Raw genomic sequence first — 20,022 nt, forward strand, 5'->3', positions numbered from 1 at the left:
CGTCGAGCCCCCACCCTCCGAGGTCTTCAGGGTGAATGACGCCCGTATTGTAAGCCCGAAGAATAATTGTAAACATGAAACGAACTGGGATCCTTTTCAGCAGCGCGAGTCATTACTTTCACCCACCCGGAGACTTTGTGGAGGTAAACAAGAGTTTCTCTACCACCAGCGTCGCCGGAATATTATAATTTCCTTAATGGAACGCGCGCCCAAACTCCACCTACAAAACTTGGACAAAAATTCTCTTTCTCAGTTGCCACTATACCTCTGGAAAATAAGTCGAGTCTCATCTTTGGAAAACAGTTCCCCCTTCTTTCTTTTCACGAGTCGAACGCACTCTTTCTTCCGCCGACGAGGCTGTGTGCGAAGCCAGTCGGCAACTCCTGTTAACCCCTCGAGGAAAAACAAGAGAACCCTGTGAGAACTAAACAAAAAATATAAAAAAGGGGGGAGGGTTTCGGACGACTGATCAGTGTTCCATTTGGGGTTTGGCGTTTGATCAGGAGGAGCGTGAGTCATGGTGTCGGAGCCGTCAGCGGCGGAACCCGTGGCCGACAGCTCCCCAACACTCGCCCTCATCTCCTTATGATCCCCTCTGGCCAAAAAATACTCACTCACTCTATAATATAATGAGAACTTCATACCTTATATCCTGTATAAAACAAAATACATATGAGCATAAGTCTAGCCAGAATCATCAGAGGCCGATTTCATGGTAGCCTAACGCGAAGAGCAACGGCTAGTGATACAATGACGGCCGACCAAATACATGGATCCGAGTGTGACTTAAAGTAAGGTGAGGTTCTCCTGCCGCAGGTCGTAAACCTGTGCTCCTATAGCCCCGCTGGTTCTCCCTAACCCTCTACATACAATCAAAAAGCCTCTTGGGAACTCCCGTGCGTCGGCCGCACTCATGGTCGGCCTGAACCAACTCCTGGATCAGATTCCCCGCCATCTGCGCTCCTCACCTGGCCACCCCAGCGCCTCGCACGCCAGATATAAGACTGCGGGAGACACACACCAGCCTCTTCACTTCTTTGTCTCTCTGTCTCAAGTGCTGGACTTGAACGAATAATACCTCTTAGGCCGGGAAGGAACTGTGCACCGCCAGCCGCCCAAGAAAGACTCGGCGTCACCTACGTGGCCTGGCCACCACGGCTGGAGATGAGAACGACCGCAGCTGTATCTTCCAGCCACCTGGCTCGGAAGAATGCTCACACCCCGCCACAGCGACGCTCTTTGAAAACAGAGATGTTTCCAATCAGGCATAATCTCCACTTCACACGTCCCGAAGAAAGGCCTTCGATTGGGTGGCGTTGTGTGTGTGTGTGCAGACGTATCACTCATCCTCCCTCTACCCTTCCCAGAAATATTTTCGCAACGAAAACTTCTCGATGGTGGACCCTCACTCCTGGTTTTGCAGATGCCAATCCTGAGGAAAATATCAACTTCTGGAATATCTGGTCCAGGCGACGTTCATCCCTCAATACACGCACTCACAACATGTGCCATACTCACTCACCTGATTTGCCAGAGAACATTCTCCCCAGCCAGGATGTCTTCTGACAGCGACATCTTGACCCCGGCCAGGAGATCTTGACCTCGGCTAGCAGATCTTGACCCAAGTCATTTAATTTTCAACTCGGCCAAGAGATACAGCCTGTGGCCAAGAAAACTTGTGTACCGTCAAGAGAACCTGTCCATGGCCAAGATAACTTACAACGATCTGGTCTATCGTCAGGATAGACCAGATCTACAACCAATAGCTCTCGTTAGTAACCAACAGATCTGGTCTATACTTAAAAGATGTAATCTATTATCAACAGATCTGGTGTGCAACCAAGTGACCTGGTCCATAACTAACAGATCAGGCCTATAACCAGAAGATCTGGTCTATAACCAAACACATGTGGACCACAACCATTATTTTCTCGAGCTTGGATGGTAGGCTTACTTAATCCATTACATGAGTAACTCGACCATAATGATCCTGTGGTTAACCTAACCTCTTCATATACCACCACATCCGCTACCACCATAGGCAGGTCAATGGAGGCACCGGGCAGTGTGGAGTGTACGGAGTTATGCAAGTCCATGTGAGCAGAAGGCAAGTTGATGAGGTGGGTTGGGCCTCAGAGAAGCAAACATAGCACAGGGTGGGCCAATTATATTGGACAGTTGTGTATTAGTTCGGTGTAGGAGGTGGGCTGAGGGTCCCACATCATCAAGACATGAGAAACACACAAATTACTGCCTGAACCCCACCATACACATACAGACGACGGAGAGACACATGACATAGTAACGGAGGTAAGGCTCACGCCCTCCACGTATCCAGCACATGATGGGTAAATGAAACAACCAAACGTATCTGGTCCTGGAGATAGGCTGAGGACTCATTACAAAGACGCATACTACCTGTTGAGTTAGTGTATCCATATACAGACAAGACGTACGAGTCTAATGACAAAGGAGGGCTGAGTGCCCCCGTGTTGTGACGTTTAGGGCGTCGCTGAGCGGGGCACCAGGGAACGAAAGAGAGGAGGAGGCTCCTACCACCTGGGTCTATCACCCACGTGAGGCTACGTATCCTGGTCATCAGCACTTGTCTATTACTGTATATATAACTATGACCGCACTCGAGGCACAGGCGGCGGCCTTCTCCCGCCGTGCGCGGTCGCCTGCCAGGGTTGCAGCGCTCTCCACCACCGCTACCACCATCGTCCATGTCCTCTACGGCGGCCCCACCACAGCGGTGTCTCGGAGGGGAGGTGTCGCAAAGGTAAAACTAGATGGCAGTAGGTCGAGTGCATACGGCGGGGGTTTTATCATCTCTGGAGGAACAAGTTAGTTTACCCTGATATCTTAAATGCGAATTTGAAAATGTACATATTGACCAAATGTTGGGAATATTATGTCATGGTCGCGAATAATGATGTCCTACATCTTGCTATACACATCTGTCTCCCACATCCTGCCTAAACACATCTGTCTCCCACATCTTGCTATACACATCTCTCCCACATCTTGCTATACACAGCTATCTCCCACATCCTGCTATACACATCTATCTCAAACATCCTGTTATACACATCTATCTTCCACATCCTGCAATACAAATCTATCTCCCACATCCTACAATACGTAGCTATCTCCCACATCCTGCTATACACATCTGTCTCACACATCCTACAATAAGTAGCTATCTCCCACATCCTGCTATACACATCTATCTCCCACATCCTGTTATACACATCTATCTCCCACATCCTGCTATACGTAGCTATCTCCCACATCCTGCTATACACATCTATCTCCCACATCCTGTTATACACATCTCTCCCTCATCCTGCTATACACATCTATCTCCCACATCCTGCTATACACATCTCTCCCACATCCTGCTATACACATCTATCTCCCACATTCTGTTATACACATCTATCTTCCACATCCTGCTATACGTAGCTATCTCCCACATCCTGCTATACACAGCTATCTTCCACATTCTCCTATACACAGCTATCTCCTACATCCTGCTATACATGGTTATTTCCGAGAGTGAAGTTATCTCTGACACCTGCTAATAATCATGTTACATTAAAGATAGTATAATTATGTTACATTAAAGATAGTATAATTATGTTATATTAAAGATAGTATAATTATGTTACATTAAAGATAGTATAATTATGTTACATTAAAGATAGTATAATTATGTTACATTAAAGATAGTAAAGTATAAAGTAGGAAGAAGAAGTCTAGTGTTTATTCCTTTACATCAGACGTCCACCATTCCATCTGTAATCCCAGATTTCTATTTTCATAAACCAAAATTATCACTACACACACACACACACACACACACACACACACACACACACACACACACACACACCACCCCTGCACGGGTAGGGCGAGGTGTGTGTGTGTGTGTGTGTGTGTGTGTGCGTGTGTGTGTGTGTGTGTGTGTGTGTGTGTGTGTGTGTGTGTGTGTGTGTGTGTGTGTGTGTGTGTCAGTAAGGAGACTCGTGTGTTGTGGTGATACACATGGGTGTTATGTGGTCAGCGTAGAGGCCGGGGTCGCGTCGTCAAGATGTGAGTGGCCGGAGTATGTGGGACACCACTAGGGATCCCAGGTATAATGTATCGTGCTGTGGGACACCACTAGGGATCCCAGGTATAATGTATCGTGCTGTGGGACACCACTAGGGATCCCAGGTATAATGTATCGTGCTGTGGGACACCACTAGGGATCCCAGGTATAATGTATCGTGCTGTGGGACACCACTAGGGATCTCAGGTATAATGTATCGTGCTGTGGGACACCACTAGGGATCCCAGGTATAATGTATCGTGCTGTGGGACACCACTAGGGATCCCAGGTATAATGTATCGTGCTGTGGGACACCACTAGGGATCCCAGGTATAATGTATCGTGCTGTGGGACACCACTAGGGATCCCAGGTATAATGTATCGTGCTGTGGGACACCACTAGGGATCCCAGGTATAATGTATCGTGCTGTGGGACACCACTAGGGATCCCAGGTATAATGTATCGTGCTGTGGGACACCACTAGGGATCCCAGGTATAATGTATCGTGCTGTGGGACACCACTAGGGATCCCAGGGCAGATGTCTAGCACCAACTCAACCACCAACGTTTATAATGACGTTTAACCAGAAAGGCACGACAAAAGATTCTGGTCCTTACTGTATCAGTGGGTTGGGGTGATATTACAATACTCTGCTCGAGTATCCTTCTCTTGTCATCCAAAACAATGCCGGCTATTTTGCCTCCCACCCCCACCCACCCCCCCCACCCACCCACACCCACCCTCACCCCCACCCACCCACACCCACCCACACCCACCCTCACCCCCACCCACCCACCCCCACACACCCCCACACCCCTCACTCCCACCCCCACCCACCCACACCCCTCACTCCCACCCCCACCCACCCCTCACCTCAACCTTTCCTCTCCCCTTATGTTGCGACGAACTACCCTCTCCCTCTCACCACATGCTACCACCTCCTCCCTATCCCCGCATGCTACTACCTCCTCCCTCTCCCCCATACTACTACCCCCTCTCTCTCCCCACATGCTACTACCCCCTCTCTCTCCCCACATGCTACTACCTCCTCCCTCTCCCCCATACTACTACCCCTTCTCTCTCTCCCCACATGCTACTACCCCCTCTCTCTCCCCACATGCTACTACCTCCTCCCTCTCCCCCATGCTACTACCCTCTCCCTATACCCACATGTAACTAAGAACTCCCTCTCTCTTCATGCTACTACCTCCTCCCTGTCCCCGCATGCTACTATCCCCTCCCTTTCCCCCATGCTACTACCCCCCCCCCTCTCTCTCTCTCCCCACATGCTACAACCCCATCCCTCTCCACACATGCTACTACCCTCTCCCTCTCTCTCTCCAAGCAACTACCCACTTTCTATCTCCACCTGCTACTACCCCATCCCTCTCCCCACATGCCTCCCCCTCTCGTTCTCCCCGCTCCTCCCCTCTCTGGATAACAATGCACTTTTTCCGTAACAGCATACATATTTTTCATAAATTATGGGACGGGTGTTAGCGATAGCGGTGTAGGAGGGCGAGCGTCGGCCGCGCGTCTGAGTGAAAGGCTACGACGCGGTCCCCACCCGAGAGTGGTCTGGCGGGGGTCCCCACCCGAGAGTGGTCTGGCGGGGGTCCCCACCCGAGAGTGGTCTGGCGGGGGTCCCCACCCGAGAGTGGTCTGACGGGGGTCCCCACCCGATAGCGGTGTCTGGCGGGGGTCCCCACCCGAGCGTTGTCTGGCGGGGGTCCCCACCCGATAGCGGTGTCTGGCGGGGGTCCCCACCCGATAGCGGTGTCTGGCGGGGGTCCCCACCCGATAGCGGTGTCTGGCGGGGGTCCCCGACAATAATTATGAGGCCAGAAAGACTTGACCTGGACGGGAGTGGTGTATCAACAGCACGCCAGTTGGGCATACAATAATAGAGCCAGCTTATTGTTCACAGAACCCCCCACTCAATGTTGCTCTCTCTCTCTCTCTCTCTCTCTCTCTCTCTCTCTCTCTCTCTCTCTCTCTCTCTCTCTCTCTCTCTCTCTCTCCACTTGTGGCATTTGCCCCACAGGCGTGTCGTGGGGAGATGGGGGTGGCGTTGTGGGGCAGAGGGGAGAGGCGTCCAGACCAAGCTGGTGTATCACCACAAGGGACATCGTGGACCTCCTCCTCCTCCTCACACCTCACCCTCCATCCTCACACAACCTTAAACCAGGCGATGTAACGTGGCTCCTATTAAACCAGGGAATCGCTCGTGGGCCCTGTTAAACCAAGAAGCCTCTTGTGAGAAGTTAAACCAAGGAGTCTCAAAAAGGTCTTGCTAAACCTGGGGGTCCCAGGTGGGTCCTGCTAAACCAGACAAGTCTCTCGTGGTTCGTTGAGAAAGAGAGACATGGTCTATAGTCCAGGAAAAAGGTCCTGAGGGTTGTTCCCTCTCCATATAACTGTTGGAGGAGGTGAAGACCCCCGGCGGAAGGCCACACCACAGGCTGCACCATCTGGGGGTGAGTCTGTACGTAGGACCCTCCCTCCACTGCTCCCTCCTCCTACCTCCCCACTCCCCCAGCGTCCCAAGAGGTACGAGGGACGAAGGCCACCGTAGGATCGCTGATTAAAAACTCGATTTCATTTGGAGATTTTGAAGGGATGAATCTTTTGTTGGGTGGCCGTTATGAGCGGCGGTCACATATTATTATTGTGTACCCTGCTGACGCTGACGCCACAATATCTTACTTCCATCCACATCACTTCCGTATATATATATATATATATATATATATATATATATATATATATATATATATATATATATATATATATATATATATATTGGAAAGGATCACAATTTTGCGCGTGATCAAGTATATTCTTAAGAGTCCATGGGGAAAATGAAACACGATAAGTTCCCAAGTGCACTTTCGTGTAATAATCACATGATCAGGGGAGACACAAGAGAGAAATATAAATCAGTTGATATACAACGAAGAGACGTAACTAGGACGCCATTTGGTACCAAATGGCGTCATAGCTACGTCTCTTCGTTGTACATCAGCTGACTGTTATATTTCTCTCGTGTCTCCCCTGATGATGTGATTATTACACGAAAGTGCACTTGGGAACTTATCGTGTTTCATTTTCCCCGTGGACTCTTAAGAATATATATATATATATATATATATATATATATATATATATATATATATATATATATATATATACATATATATATATATATATATATATATTTTTTTTTTTTTTTTTTATACTTTGTCGCTGTCTCCCGCGTCTGCGAGGTAGCGCAAGGAAACAGACGAAAGAAATGGCCCAACCCCCCCCCCCCATACACATGTACATACACACGTCCACACACGCAAATATACATACCTACACAGCTTTCCATGGTTTACCCCAGACGCTTCACATGCCTTGCTTCAATCCACTGACAGCACGTCAACCCCTGTATACCACATGACTCCAATTCACTCTATTTCTTGCCCTCCTTTCACCCTCCTGCATGTTCAGGCCCCGATCACACAAAATCTTTTTCACTCCATCTTTCCACCTCCAATTTGGTCTCCCTCTTCTCCTCGTTCCCTCCACCTCCGACACATATATCCTCTTGGTCAATCTCTCCTCACTCATTCTCTCCATGTGCCCAAACCATTTCAAAACACCCTCTTCTGCTCTCTCAACCACGCTCTTTTTATTTCCACACATCTCTCTTACCCTTACGTTACTTACTCGATCAAACCACCTCACACCACACATTGTCCTCAAACATCTCATTTCCAGCACATCCATCCTCCTGCGCACATCTCTATCCATAGCCCACGCCTCGCAACCATACAACATTGTTGGAACCACTATTCCCTCAAACATACCCATTTTTGCTTTCCGAGATAATGTTCTCGACTTCCACACATTTTTCAAGGCTCCCAAAATTTTCGCCCCCTCCCCCACCCTATGATCCACTTCCGCTTCCATGGTTCCATCCGCTGACAGATCCACTCCCAGATATCTAAAACACTTCACTTCCCACGTATTCCCTGCGTGTCGTAGAAGGCGACTAAAAGGGGAGGGAGCGGGAGGCTGGAAATCCTCCCCTCTCGTTTTTTTTTTTAATTTTCCAAAAGAAGGAACGGAGAAGGGGGCCAGGTGAGGATATTCCCTCAAAGGCCCAGTCCTCTGTTCTTAGCGCTACCTCGCTAACGCGGGAAATGGCGAATAGTTTGAAAGAAAAAAGAAAATATATATATATATATATATATATATATATATATATATATATATATATATATAGAGAGAGAGAGAGAGAGAGAGAGAGAGAGAGATATAGATATAAAATCTTCATAGATGTTCGCCGTTTCCCGCGTTAGCAAGGTAGCGCCAGGGATATACGAATAGAAGCCACATGCGCTCACATCCATTCCCCAGCTGTCATGTGTAACCAGGCCACAACATGAGACCTCACTTGGCACTGCCAGTGAGAAAGATTACCTTCCTACTTACCGCCCTACCGACCTACGAGTACCTACCTACCTACCGACCTACAAGTACCTACCTACCTACGAGTACTTACCTACCTACCGACCTATGAGTACTTACCTACCTACCGACCTATGAGTACCTACCTACCTACTTACGAGTACTTACCTACCTACCGACCTACGAGTACCTACCTACCTACCTACGAGTACTTACCTACCTACCGACCTACGAGTACCTACCTGCCTAACTACGAGTACCTACCTACCTACCTACCTACCTGCTTCTCTTCTTACGAGTACATACGAGGTCTAAGTAGGGTTAAGCCTTGAGTGTCTTGCATAGCATATCTTGCTTGATCAAGCACACTGTTGGTCACCGCCGCCACGCATGGTGTTGTACTGTCAAACTTGGGTTCATATGTGACTGTTGTCAGCTAAGCTTACAGCTTTCTCTTGTCAGCTTCTGTATCTGTCCCACGCAGTGCTTCTACCTGACCTCGCCTGGCAGAGAGAGAGAGAGAGAGAGAGAGAGAGAGAGAGAGAGAGAGAGAGAGAGAGAGAGAGAGAGAGAGAGAGAGAGAGAGAGAGACTTAAATAAATCTATAACTAGAAGCGAAATGTCATGTGGGAAGACATGAACAAGTTGTGGTATTTTCTGTCACGTTGGAGGTTATCATCTTGTACCACAGTTCAGTGTTGGAGGTTATCATCTTGTACCACAGTTCAGTGTTGGAGGTTATCATCTTGTACCACAGTTCAGTGTTGGAGGTTATCATCTTGTACCACAATTCAGTGTTGGAGGTTATCATCTTGTACCACAGTTCAGTGTTGGAGGTTATCATCTTGTACCACAGTTCAGTGTTGGAGGTTATCATCTTGTACCACAGTTCAGTGTTGGAGGTTATCATCTTGTACCACAGTTCAGTGTTGGAGGTTATCATCTTGTACCACAGTTCAGTGTTGGAGGTTATCATCTTGTACCACAGTTCAGTGTTGGAGGTTATCATCTTGTACCACAGTTCAGTGTTGGAGGTTATCATCTTGTACCACAGTTCAGTGGTCGTCACGTTACAGGAAGATCTGCTGGGTCTGGTCTCGTGACGAGTGATCCTAAGGTTGAGGAGTTAAGGCACAATGACCACTGAACCCACAACACACAAGACGAGGCGGCACCACCGCCTCTGACCAGGTCACAGCCGGGAGGGGTCACCCTACGATTACCCCAGGTATATATATATATATATATATATATATAAATATATATATATATATATATATATATATATATATATATATATATATATATATATATATATATATATATATATATATCATCAATTCTATTTATTTTACTTTGTCGCTGTCTCCCGCGTTAGCGAGGTAGCGCAAGAAAACAGACGAAAGAATGGCCCAACCCACCCACATGCACATGTATATAAATTCACGCCCACACACGCACATATACATACCTATATATCTCTACATATACATATATATACACACACAGACATATACATATATACACATGTACATAATTCATTTTTTTTTTTTTTTTTTTTTTTTCCAAAAGAAGGAACAGAGGGGGCCAGGTGAGGATATTCCAAAAAAGGCCCAGTCCTCTGTTCTTAACGCTACCTCGTTAACGCGGGAAATGGCGAATAGTTAAAAAAAAAAAAAAAAAAAAAAAAAAAATATATATATATATATATATATATATATATATATATATATATATATATATATATATATATATATATATATATATGTGTGTGTGTGTGTGTGTGTGTGAGTGTGTGTGTGTGTGCGTATTTTCTATATTTCCACTGTATTACTGGTTTATCGACTATTTCTAGAGGTAAATTTTTTTTTGTAACTATCGATTACTGTTAAGACATCATCAAGTGTGATGAGAGCAAAGATCAATATTGATGACATCATGTCCATGGCTGGGGGGGGAGGGTTCGTGCACTCCTGGTACAGTGTTGGGTTCACACAGCCTCCACTCCCCTGCTGTGCTGGGTCTCCTCCTCCCTACCCCAGCCTACCTTAATGTTACCCAAGCTTACCTCAACGTCACCCAGGGGTGGGACAGAGGTAAATGAACAATGTTGAGGATAAACTAGTCGGTAAAATAGCGTTACACCCGTTGGTGCCGACTGGTCGACCTAACCTCTGAGTATACAACGTGGGGTGACTGTTGGGGTGAGGGGGAGTTGAGGCTGGGCAGAGAAGTTAGTGTGGGGAGACGAGACAGCAAGCAAGATGTGCAGTGCACGTGAAATGAACTGTGTCACCGCTTTCTTAAATATATATTCCAAGTGTCTTCTCTATATATCCCCGGTATGTCGAGGGTATGTCATATTACCCTTGGTATACTAAAAGCATACCATACTGCCCACAGCGTGTGTCAGAATTATGTGCGTTTGTCTTCCATATAACCTCAGTATAACCCAGTCAAAATGGCTTCCATATTCAAATCATTGTCGATTTAAGTAGCTCAGGCGATGGCTAGATATGTGTTGTGCTCTGGTTACCAGTCCTTCCTCAAGGAACACCTGCGGGCACTGTGTATCAGCGGCTCAGATGGACTACAGTGTCGGGCTGAAGGTGTGGCCAGCCTCACCTGTGTGTGTACCAGCAGCCGGGCGAGCTCACACACCTAGTGGTCACGGTGACGCAGACACTGTATGCAAAACCATACGGTATATATATATATATATATATATATATATATATATATATATATATATATAGACACAGAGGTTAAGGACCATATTATGGATCTCCTTCAGGTTCGAAGTTGCGCTGCATCGGACAGAGAGGAAATGATGGACTCCTGTGGAGGAAGATGTCCCTCGACGTGACTGCCCTGCAATTGGTCCACTGACGGTAATACAACCATGGCGGAGGTGACTTTTCTCTCGCTGTCGAACAACGTGCAGTTCGGTAACACCTACAAAGTATATATATATATATATATATATATATATATATATATATCTTTTTTTTTTATACTTTGTCGCTGTCTCCCGCGTTTGCGAGGTAGCGCAAGGAAACAGACGAAAGAAATGGCCCAACCCACCCCCATACACATGTATATACATACGTCCACACACGCAAATATACATACCTACACAGCTTTCCATGGTTTACCCCAGACGCTTCACAAGCCCTGATTCAATCCACTGACAGCACGTCAACCCCGGTATACCACATCGCTCCAATTCACTCTATTCCTTGCCCTCCTTTCACCCTCCTGCATGTTCAGGCCCCGATCACACAAAATCTTTTTCACTCCATCTTTCCACCTCCAATTTGGTCTCCCTCTTCTCCTTGCTCCCTCCACCTCCGACACATATATCCTCTTGGTCAATCTTTCCTCACTCATCCTCTCCATGTGCCCAAACCACTTCAAAACACCCTCTTCTGCTCTCTCAACCACGCTCTTTTTATTTCCACACATCTCTCTTACCCTTACGTTACTCACTCGATCAAACCACCTCACACCACACATTGTCCTCAAACATCTCATTTCCAGCACATCCATCCTCCTGCGCACAACTCTATCCATAGCCCACGCCTCGCAACCATACAACATTGTTGGAACCACTATTCCTTCAAACATACCCATTTTTGCTTTCCGAGATAATGTTCTCGACTTCCACACATTCTTCAAGGCCCCCAGAATTTTCGCCCCCTCCCCCACCCTATGATCCACTTCCGCTTCCATGGTTCCATCCGTTGCCAGGTCCACTCCCAGATATCTAAAACACTTCACTTCCTCCAGTTTTTCTCCATTCAAATTCACCTCCCAATTGACTTGACCCTCAACCCTACTGTACCTAATAACCTTGCTCTTATTCACATTTACTCTTAACTTTCTTCTTCCACACACTTTACCAAACTCCGTCACCAGCTTCTGCAGTTTCTCACATGAATCAGCCACCAGCGCTGTATCATCAGCGAACAACAACTGACTCACTTCCCAAGCTCTCTCATCCAAAACAGACTTCATGCTTGCCCCTCTTTCCAAAACTCTTGCATTTACCTCCCTAACAACCCCATCCATAAACAAATTAAACAACCATGGAGACATCACACACCCCTGCCGCAAACCTACATTCACTGAGAACCAATCACTTTCCTCTCTTCCTACACGTACACATGCCTTACATCCTCGATAAAAACTTTTCACTGCTTCTAACAACTTTCCTCCCACACCATATATTCTTAATACCTTCCACAGAGCATCTCTATCAACTCTATCATATGCCTTCTCCAGATCCATAAATGCTACATACAAATCCATTTGCTTTTCTAAGTATTTCTCACATACATTCTTCAAAGCAAACACCTGATCCACACATCCTCTACCACTTCTGAAACCACACTGCTCTTCCCCAATCTGATGCTCTGTACATGCCTTCACCCTCTCAATCAATACCCTCCCATATAATTTACCAGGAATACTCAACAAACTTATACCTCTGTAATTTCAGCACTCACTCTTATCCCCTTTGCCTTTGTACAATGGCACTATGCACGCATTCCGCCAATCCTCAGGCACCTCACCATGAGTCACACATACATTAAATAATCTTACCAACCAGTCAACAATACAGTCACCCCCTTTTTTAATAAATTCCACTGCAATACCATCCAAACCTGCTGCCTTGCCGGCTTTCATCTTCCGCAAAGCTTTCACTACCTCTTCTCTGTTTACCAAATCATTTTCCCTAACCCTCTCACTTTGCACACCACCTCGACCAAAACACCCTATATCTGCCACTCTATCATCAAACACATTCAACAAACCTTCAAAATACTCACTCCATCTCCTTCTCACATCACCACTACTTGTTATCACCTCCCCATTTGCGCCCTTCACTGAAGTTCCCATTTGCTCCCTTGTCTTACGCACTTTATTTACCTCCAGAACATCTTTTTATTCTCCCTAAAATTTAATGATACTCTCTCACCCCAACTCTCATTTGCCCTTTTTTTCACCTCTTGCACCTTTCTCCTGACCTCCTGTCTCTTTCTTTTATACATCTCCCACTCAATTGCATTTTTTCCCTGCAAAAATCGTCAATATATATATATATATATATATATATATATATATATATATATATATATATATATATATATATATATATATTGACAGGATGTGGGATAAGTTTCTAAAATTCCCTCGTCTGGGTTTCGTGCTGGTCCCTCCCTGTGCCTTAATGTCTAGCACGTTGTATGTTATAACCAGTGGTGTTCCTCAGGGTTCTCTCCTGTGACCTACCCTCTTTCTTCTCTTCATCAATGATCTCTAACCTCAGCCCAGATCCTCTTACTCTTATACATGTCAGATCACTTTCTCCCTCTTTCTCATTCTAACATTTGTTCTCTCTCTTGTAATGAACATATTTCCTACCACAGTTCGGATCACCGCAGCATCTCATCCTGGGCAAACAGTAAATTGGTGAAATCTAATCGAAAAACGCAATTCTATTCCATATCTGTTTCCCAGGGTCACTTGTTCCTCCCTCTTCAGTTTCAAGACACCAAAATTCAACCCTGCAATAACACAGCCATGATGGGCATATGTCCCACTCCGTCCTGGACACCCCACACAATCAAGATCACAAAGTCTGCTGCCCAAGAGCTAGGAGTGTGTACACGAGCGGCTGTTTCATGTCTACAAGGGTGTTATTCGCTCTGGTACAGAGTACAGCTCACATATCTGTGTTGGTTCATCCTCCCCTCCTGTATTAGCGAGGGTGGCATCAAAACCCGTCCGTCTCATTATTGGCTCAGACATCATCATCTCTCCACCGTCCCTCACTGTCCGCCGCGGCCATGTTGCCCTTGGTCTACAGATATCATTTTGATCACTGCTCTCGTGAGGTGTCTGCATGTCTCCCTGTCACCAAGCCCTGGACCCGAGGCACGCACCTGGCCAACGCTTCCCTTAGTTTCTGTGAGGAGACCAGCCACACGAGGGCTGACCGTTGTCATAATAACTCATACTTTCCTCGAGCAGGTAAGCTGTAGAATTCTCTTCCCTCCCTCGTCTTTCCTACTTGCTGTAGCCTCTCTCACCTTCTAAAGTCAGGTCTACAAATACTTGCTGAGCCATGATTAATTTCTTCATTCTTTTTCTCTCTCTCTTTTCACTCCAGTTGGCCTTGACTGGGACATGTTTTGCCCGTGTCATGACGATCGCTATAAATATGTAGCGCACCCAGTGGCTCACCTCCCCCAGCGCACGCTCGAGAAATGGGTACTTGGCCTACGCTGGGCTACCTATCTATCTATCTATCTATCTATCTATCTAACTATCTACCTATCTATTATATAAGACAGGTGCAAGGTGGAACTATCAATTTTATGGAGTAATCGCTGGCCTAAGACAGGAGACTGACCAGAAAATGATAAGGTGAAGCAGAGGATCAGATCCCCCAACACCAGAGTCCAGCCATGAGGAGGCAACCAAGTGGATCTAACCCTGCACGTAGGGTGTGGCCAGAACACACAGGCCACACTGACGTCATAACCCCCGGGACGTGAATAATTTATTTCCAGTAATATCTATGGTTTAAACCACAATAAAGTAATGGAGATACGAGGTAACGACAGATGATATATATAAATGCGGATAACACGACCAAAGGCTGCTGGAATATGGTTTACAGCGAGACTATACAAGAAAGCCGAGGACACCAGAGAGAGACAGTACAATAAATAATTAGTATAATTTATAAGTAAAATTTAGCTACACTAAAAAAAAGTGGTGTTGGTGCTGGCGACAGACCAAGACTGGGAAGCCATGTCCTATTTCTCAGGACTCATAACCAATAATAAAGAAAATAACAAAATCATTTTCAGGTAAAGAAAACCAAATAAATTCGATTTTTCAAGTCGATAAAGTGTGTGTGTGTGTGTGTGTGTGTGTGGGTCGGGCGGCGGTGTGCGATGTGATCGCTTCAGCTGGCCGCCGTCGCCCGGGACTGTCTTCCTGCTCCCATAGTCCCAGAGTCCCATGGTCTCTGGGTCTCCTACACTTACATGAAAGTCCTGGGCTACCCCGACACCCCGGACCACCATGCGATGATGATCCTACGTTGTACAACCATTCCGTCCCAACCAGGCGGACGGTCGCGGGAAGACGGTACGAAGGCCTCATGACCTTACCGTCCTAACCTACCGTCCTTCTTGCTCCCACCACTGTGACAGTACTGCCCGTCTACCGTCACTACCGCCAGAAGTGTGACAGTACTGCCCGTCTACCGTCACTACCGCCAGAAGTGTGACAGTACTGCCCGTCTACCGTCACTACCGCCAGAAGTGTGACAGTACTGCCCGTCTACCGTCACTACCGCCCGAAGTGTGACAGTACTGTCCGTTTACCGTCACTACCGCCAGAAGTGAGACAGTACTGCCCGTCTACCGTCACTACCGCCAGAAGTGAGACAGTACTGTCCGTCTACCGTCACTACCGCCAGAAGTGAGACAGTACTGTCCGTCTACCGTCACTAGCAACAGAACAACAATACCCGTCTCCCAGTCATGAGGGATCTCACCCCTACTACCTCCAGACAGACAGACATGTCATCCACCAACTCCACTCAAGAACGAAGGAATACACTGTCTATATGACACCTACAGTGTATACAAGCTGCTAACACTATCTGCACCTCAGGCAAACTCTACTGAAATCTGATCGCTAGAAAAAAAAATATACACACACACACACACACACACACATACACACACACATATATATATATATATATATATATATATATATATATATATATATATATATATACATATATATGTTGGAAAGGATCACAATTTTGCGCGTGATCAAGATATTCCTGAGTTCACGGGGAAAATGAAACACGATAAGTGGGAACTTATCGTGTTTCATTTTCCCCGTGGACTCATACAAATATATATATATATATATATATATATATATATATATATATATATATATATATATATATATATATATATATATATTCCTATATGTCCATGGGGAAAATGAAACACGAAAAATTCCCAAGTGCACTTCCGTGTAATAATCACATCATCAGGGGAGACACAAGAGAGAAATATGAGTCAGTTGATGAACAACGAAGAGACGTAGCTAGGACGCCATGTTTACCAAATGGCGTCCTAGCTTCGTCTCTTCGATGTATATCAACTGACTGTTATATTTCTCTCTTGTGTCTCCCCTGATGATGTGATTATTACACGAAAGTGCACTTGGGAACTTTTCGTGTTTCATTTTCCCCATGGACTCATAGGAATATCTTGATCACGCGCAAAATTGTGATCCTTTCCAACATATATATATATATATATATATATATATATATATATATATATATATATATATATATATATATATATATATATATATATTAACGTTTTTAGAGTAAGCTATTGTTCGGTAACAGTCAGCAAATATGAATACAAATTACGTCAACTTTATCTCCCATCAGTTCGGTAAAAATAACCAAAGTAATTTGCTGACCAAATAAAGCGAAATTGAGAACGCTTTCTAAGTAATTCTAAATCAATTTCCGAAGTAATTTTCAAAGTAATTCCAGAATTAGAATCTGCAACGAGGAGTGGCTGGCTGTGTAGCCGCACACACACACACACACACACACACACACACACCTGGCATTTATCAGCGTCCGCTTATAATGCATCTTCATCTCTTAAACAATAAACCAGAATATTTGATGATCAACTGTGGAGGCAGTACCCTCCGTGTACCTGGGTGTTGTACCCCGTTAGCAGCCAGTACCCCGGTGTACCTGGGTGTTGTACTCAGCTAGCAGCCAGTATCCCCGGTGTACCTGGGTGTTGTACCCCGCTAGCAGCTAGTACCCCGGTGTACCTGGGTGTTGTACCCTGCTAGCATCCAGTACCTCGGTTTACCTGGGTGTTGTACCACGCTAGCATTCAGTACCCCGGTGTACCTGGGCGCTGTACCGCGGGTAGCGGTGCGGTACATCGCGAGTATGACTGGCTCCCTGTACCCCGTACATGAGCGAAGGAGCAACTTACTGTAGTGCGGGCGCCGGTACCCTCCATCACTCTCTTCACCTGACCACCACCACGTACCTGCAGAGGAACAGAGACACGAGTAAATAAAAATGTCAAGAAGAAAATCTAGCAGACAAAATGTAAAACAATTTTCATGAGTAAGTATGAGAGAATGAGGAGTGCATGAGGGCGTCCAGTGACCTGGTACCACAACCCCAGCTGATGCATGCCTTGTGACCAGGCTCATTCCCAACCAAGTGTGTGGGATGGCCAGATACATCCCAGCGTCGCCATGCCTGGCCTGCAGGTGTGGAGAACACCGCTTTGTGTGGGTGAGGAGCTGATGTGTATGTCTGAGGACGTCGGATTGTGGTACACCTGTGGTGGGGTGAATGACCGTAACCCTCAGTGCCTTCCCTCTGGTCCTGGCCACTCCTCATGGTACATCTGGAGACACAAACACGTAACAAGCAATTCTCTGGCCGTGGCGAGCGCAGCAACCACTGGATATAACCAACCCACCTACAAACATTCGCCTCACAAATTTGATGTACACTATGGACGGTAGACACTATACTAGTACACTGTGGACGGTAGACACTATACTAGTACACTGTGGACGGTAGACACTATAATCTCCCCTCCCTTCCCCACTACACGATACGAATACAGCTACATGCTCGACTGTACCCTACCCTCAGCGGTACAAGGACTCTGAGGTACAGTGTACCGTCGTAGTACCGGCGTAATGTAACACTCCTGGCGCTCCTGCACCTCAGCAGTGTAAGAAGGCAAGATGGCGGACCCTAGACCGGGTGAGGGGTCAACATGCTGGCTGATGGACGAGACCCAAGCCTGGCATGCTTGGTGCTGCTCACGACTGGTCATTTATTAATGAGGTGGTGTAAATAGTGAGTGAAGGCCGGGCGGGCGGGAGGGGACTGTGGTAGTGGTGGTGGTGTGGTGGTGGTGGTGGGGGCTGTGGTGGTGGTGGGGCTGTGGTGGGGGGCAAGGACGACCCTCCACGGCAGCTCCACGTCCTCACAACTCATCACTTCAGATTACCAGTATATACCGTCACTCACGACCTGGGTCACACCTTGTTACCCTCACCCCCATCCCTCACAGGACTACGTCCAGAGTAGTCCCCTCCCATCCACGCCCAGGGTACACCTCAAGCAGCCCTCCTACAGGTGGTACATTCATGATCCACTTCCCTGGGTCACCACAACGCCCTGGCCAACCCATAACTAGACTCTGGTGTTCAGTTCTGGTCACAACATTTCACCAAAGACGACGACAAACTGGAACGAACACAAAAGCTACCATCCCTCCTTCAGAAATACACCTCATGAATAAACATCAACAGATCTAAAACTGTTGTCTCTAACAAAAACACACACAGACGTCAAGGAACTAAATAATTTCTACAACACAACTTGTGAGAATTTCTCCACACTAAACAGGTAAATAATAGCCAAAAATAACGGTCATGAAAATATGGAAGGCAGGTGTAACACACACGTGCCTTCAGCCGTGGAGTTACAGAACAGTGTAACACACTACCATCACACCAAGACTACCATTACGTTGTAAACAAGACTACAGACTTACGCTGTTGATACCAATGATCAGCGAGCAAACCTGCTCAAGACTAACAGTATAATTCACACGTATTCCAATATCGTTTTCCTTGACGGATTACCATCTCCACTCCCTCTTCCCCAGAGTATCCAGAGGTTCTAATGTGTATTACTACTACCTGTACACAACATGGCGTTCCATCAGAGCTAATTCCCTCACAGAGGCAGTGGTAGGTGGGAAGGAGCCTTCTGCTTTACTAACCTGTCCCCATCTGTATAGATTAGGAATGAGGGCTACTATTACCGTCCTTCCAGCAGATCACCTCATTATTGATCATCAGGTTCCTTGTTACCTGTCCATCCCATGTGCTTAAGTAGCTCCCTACAAGCCACACATCCAGCAGCCCCTTCGCACATCACCCCTCATACGGCCGAACTCCCTTAATGCTATATCTAAGCCGGCTGTATAGATAACCGTGAGTCCTATAGGAGTTAGGTGGGCCAGTGCACCCAGTGACTGGTAACTGATTTTACCCATCTGTTGTGGTACCTGACACGTGCAGTGGCCATAGGTCCTCCTCACCATCACCTGTTGTGGTACTTGTCACGTGCAGTGGCCACAGTCCTCCGTACCATCACCTGTTGTGGTGCCTGACACATGCAGTGGCCACAGTCCTCCATACCATCACCAGAGTGGACACCCGAAGGCACAGGTCATACACACCAACATCGAACCTTCGCGTCATCACACTGGTTACAGGACCTCACTCAGTGAGTGTAGGGACGGCTCAGGCACCGTGGCCAGGCACCAGCAGCACTGAGGA

At 46.7% G+C, this 20,022-nt stretch overlaps 1 protein-coding gene across 27 annotated transcripts in view; it reads right to left on the reverse strand.

Moving 5' to 3' along the window:
• The window catches only part of LOC139750871 (one cut domain family member 2-like), a 636,939-nt gene that overhangs the window by 338,406 nt on the left and 278,511 nt on the right, over positions 1-20,022 (reverse strand). For 9 of the 27 annotated variants that reach the window (XM_071665708.1, XM_071665712.1, XM_071665710.1 and 6 more), the window contains one exon: positions 17,637-17,693. The exons of the other annotated variants lie outside the window; for them this stretch is intronic. In XM_071665708.1, coding sequence (XP_071521809.1) covers positions 17,637-17,693 — 57 coding nt within the window. The remainder of the gene's footprint in view (positions 1-17,636; positions 17,694-20,022) is intronic. 27 annotated transcript variants of the gene reach the window in all.

The sequence above is a fragment of the Panulirus ornatus genome, chromosome 10 (genome assembly GCF_036320965.1).
Source record: "Panulirus ornatus isolate Po-2019 chromosome 10, ASM3632096v1, whole genome shotgun sequence".
Classification (NCBI taxonomy): Eukaryota; Metazoa; Arthropoda; class Malacostraca; order Decapoda; family Palinuridae; genus Panulirus; species Panulirus ornatus.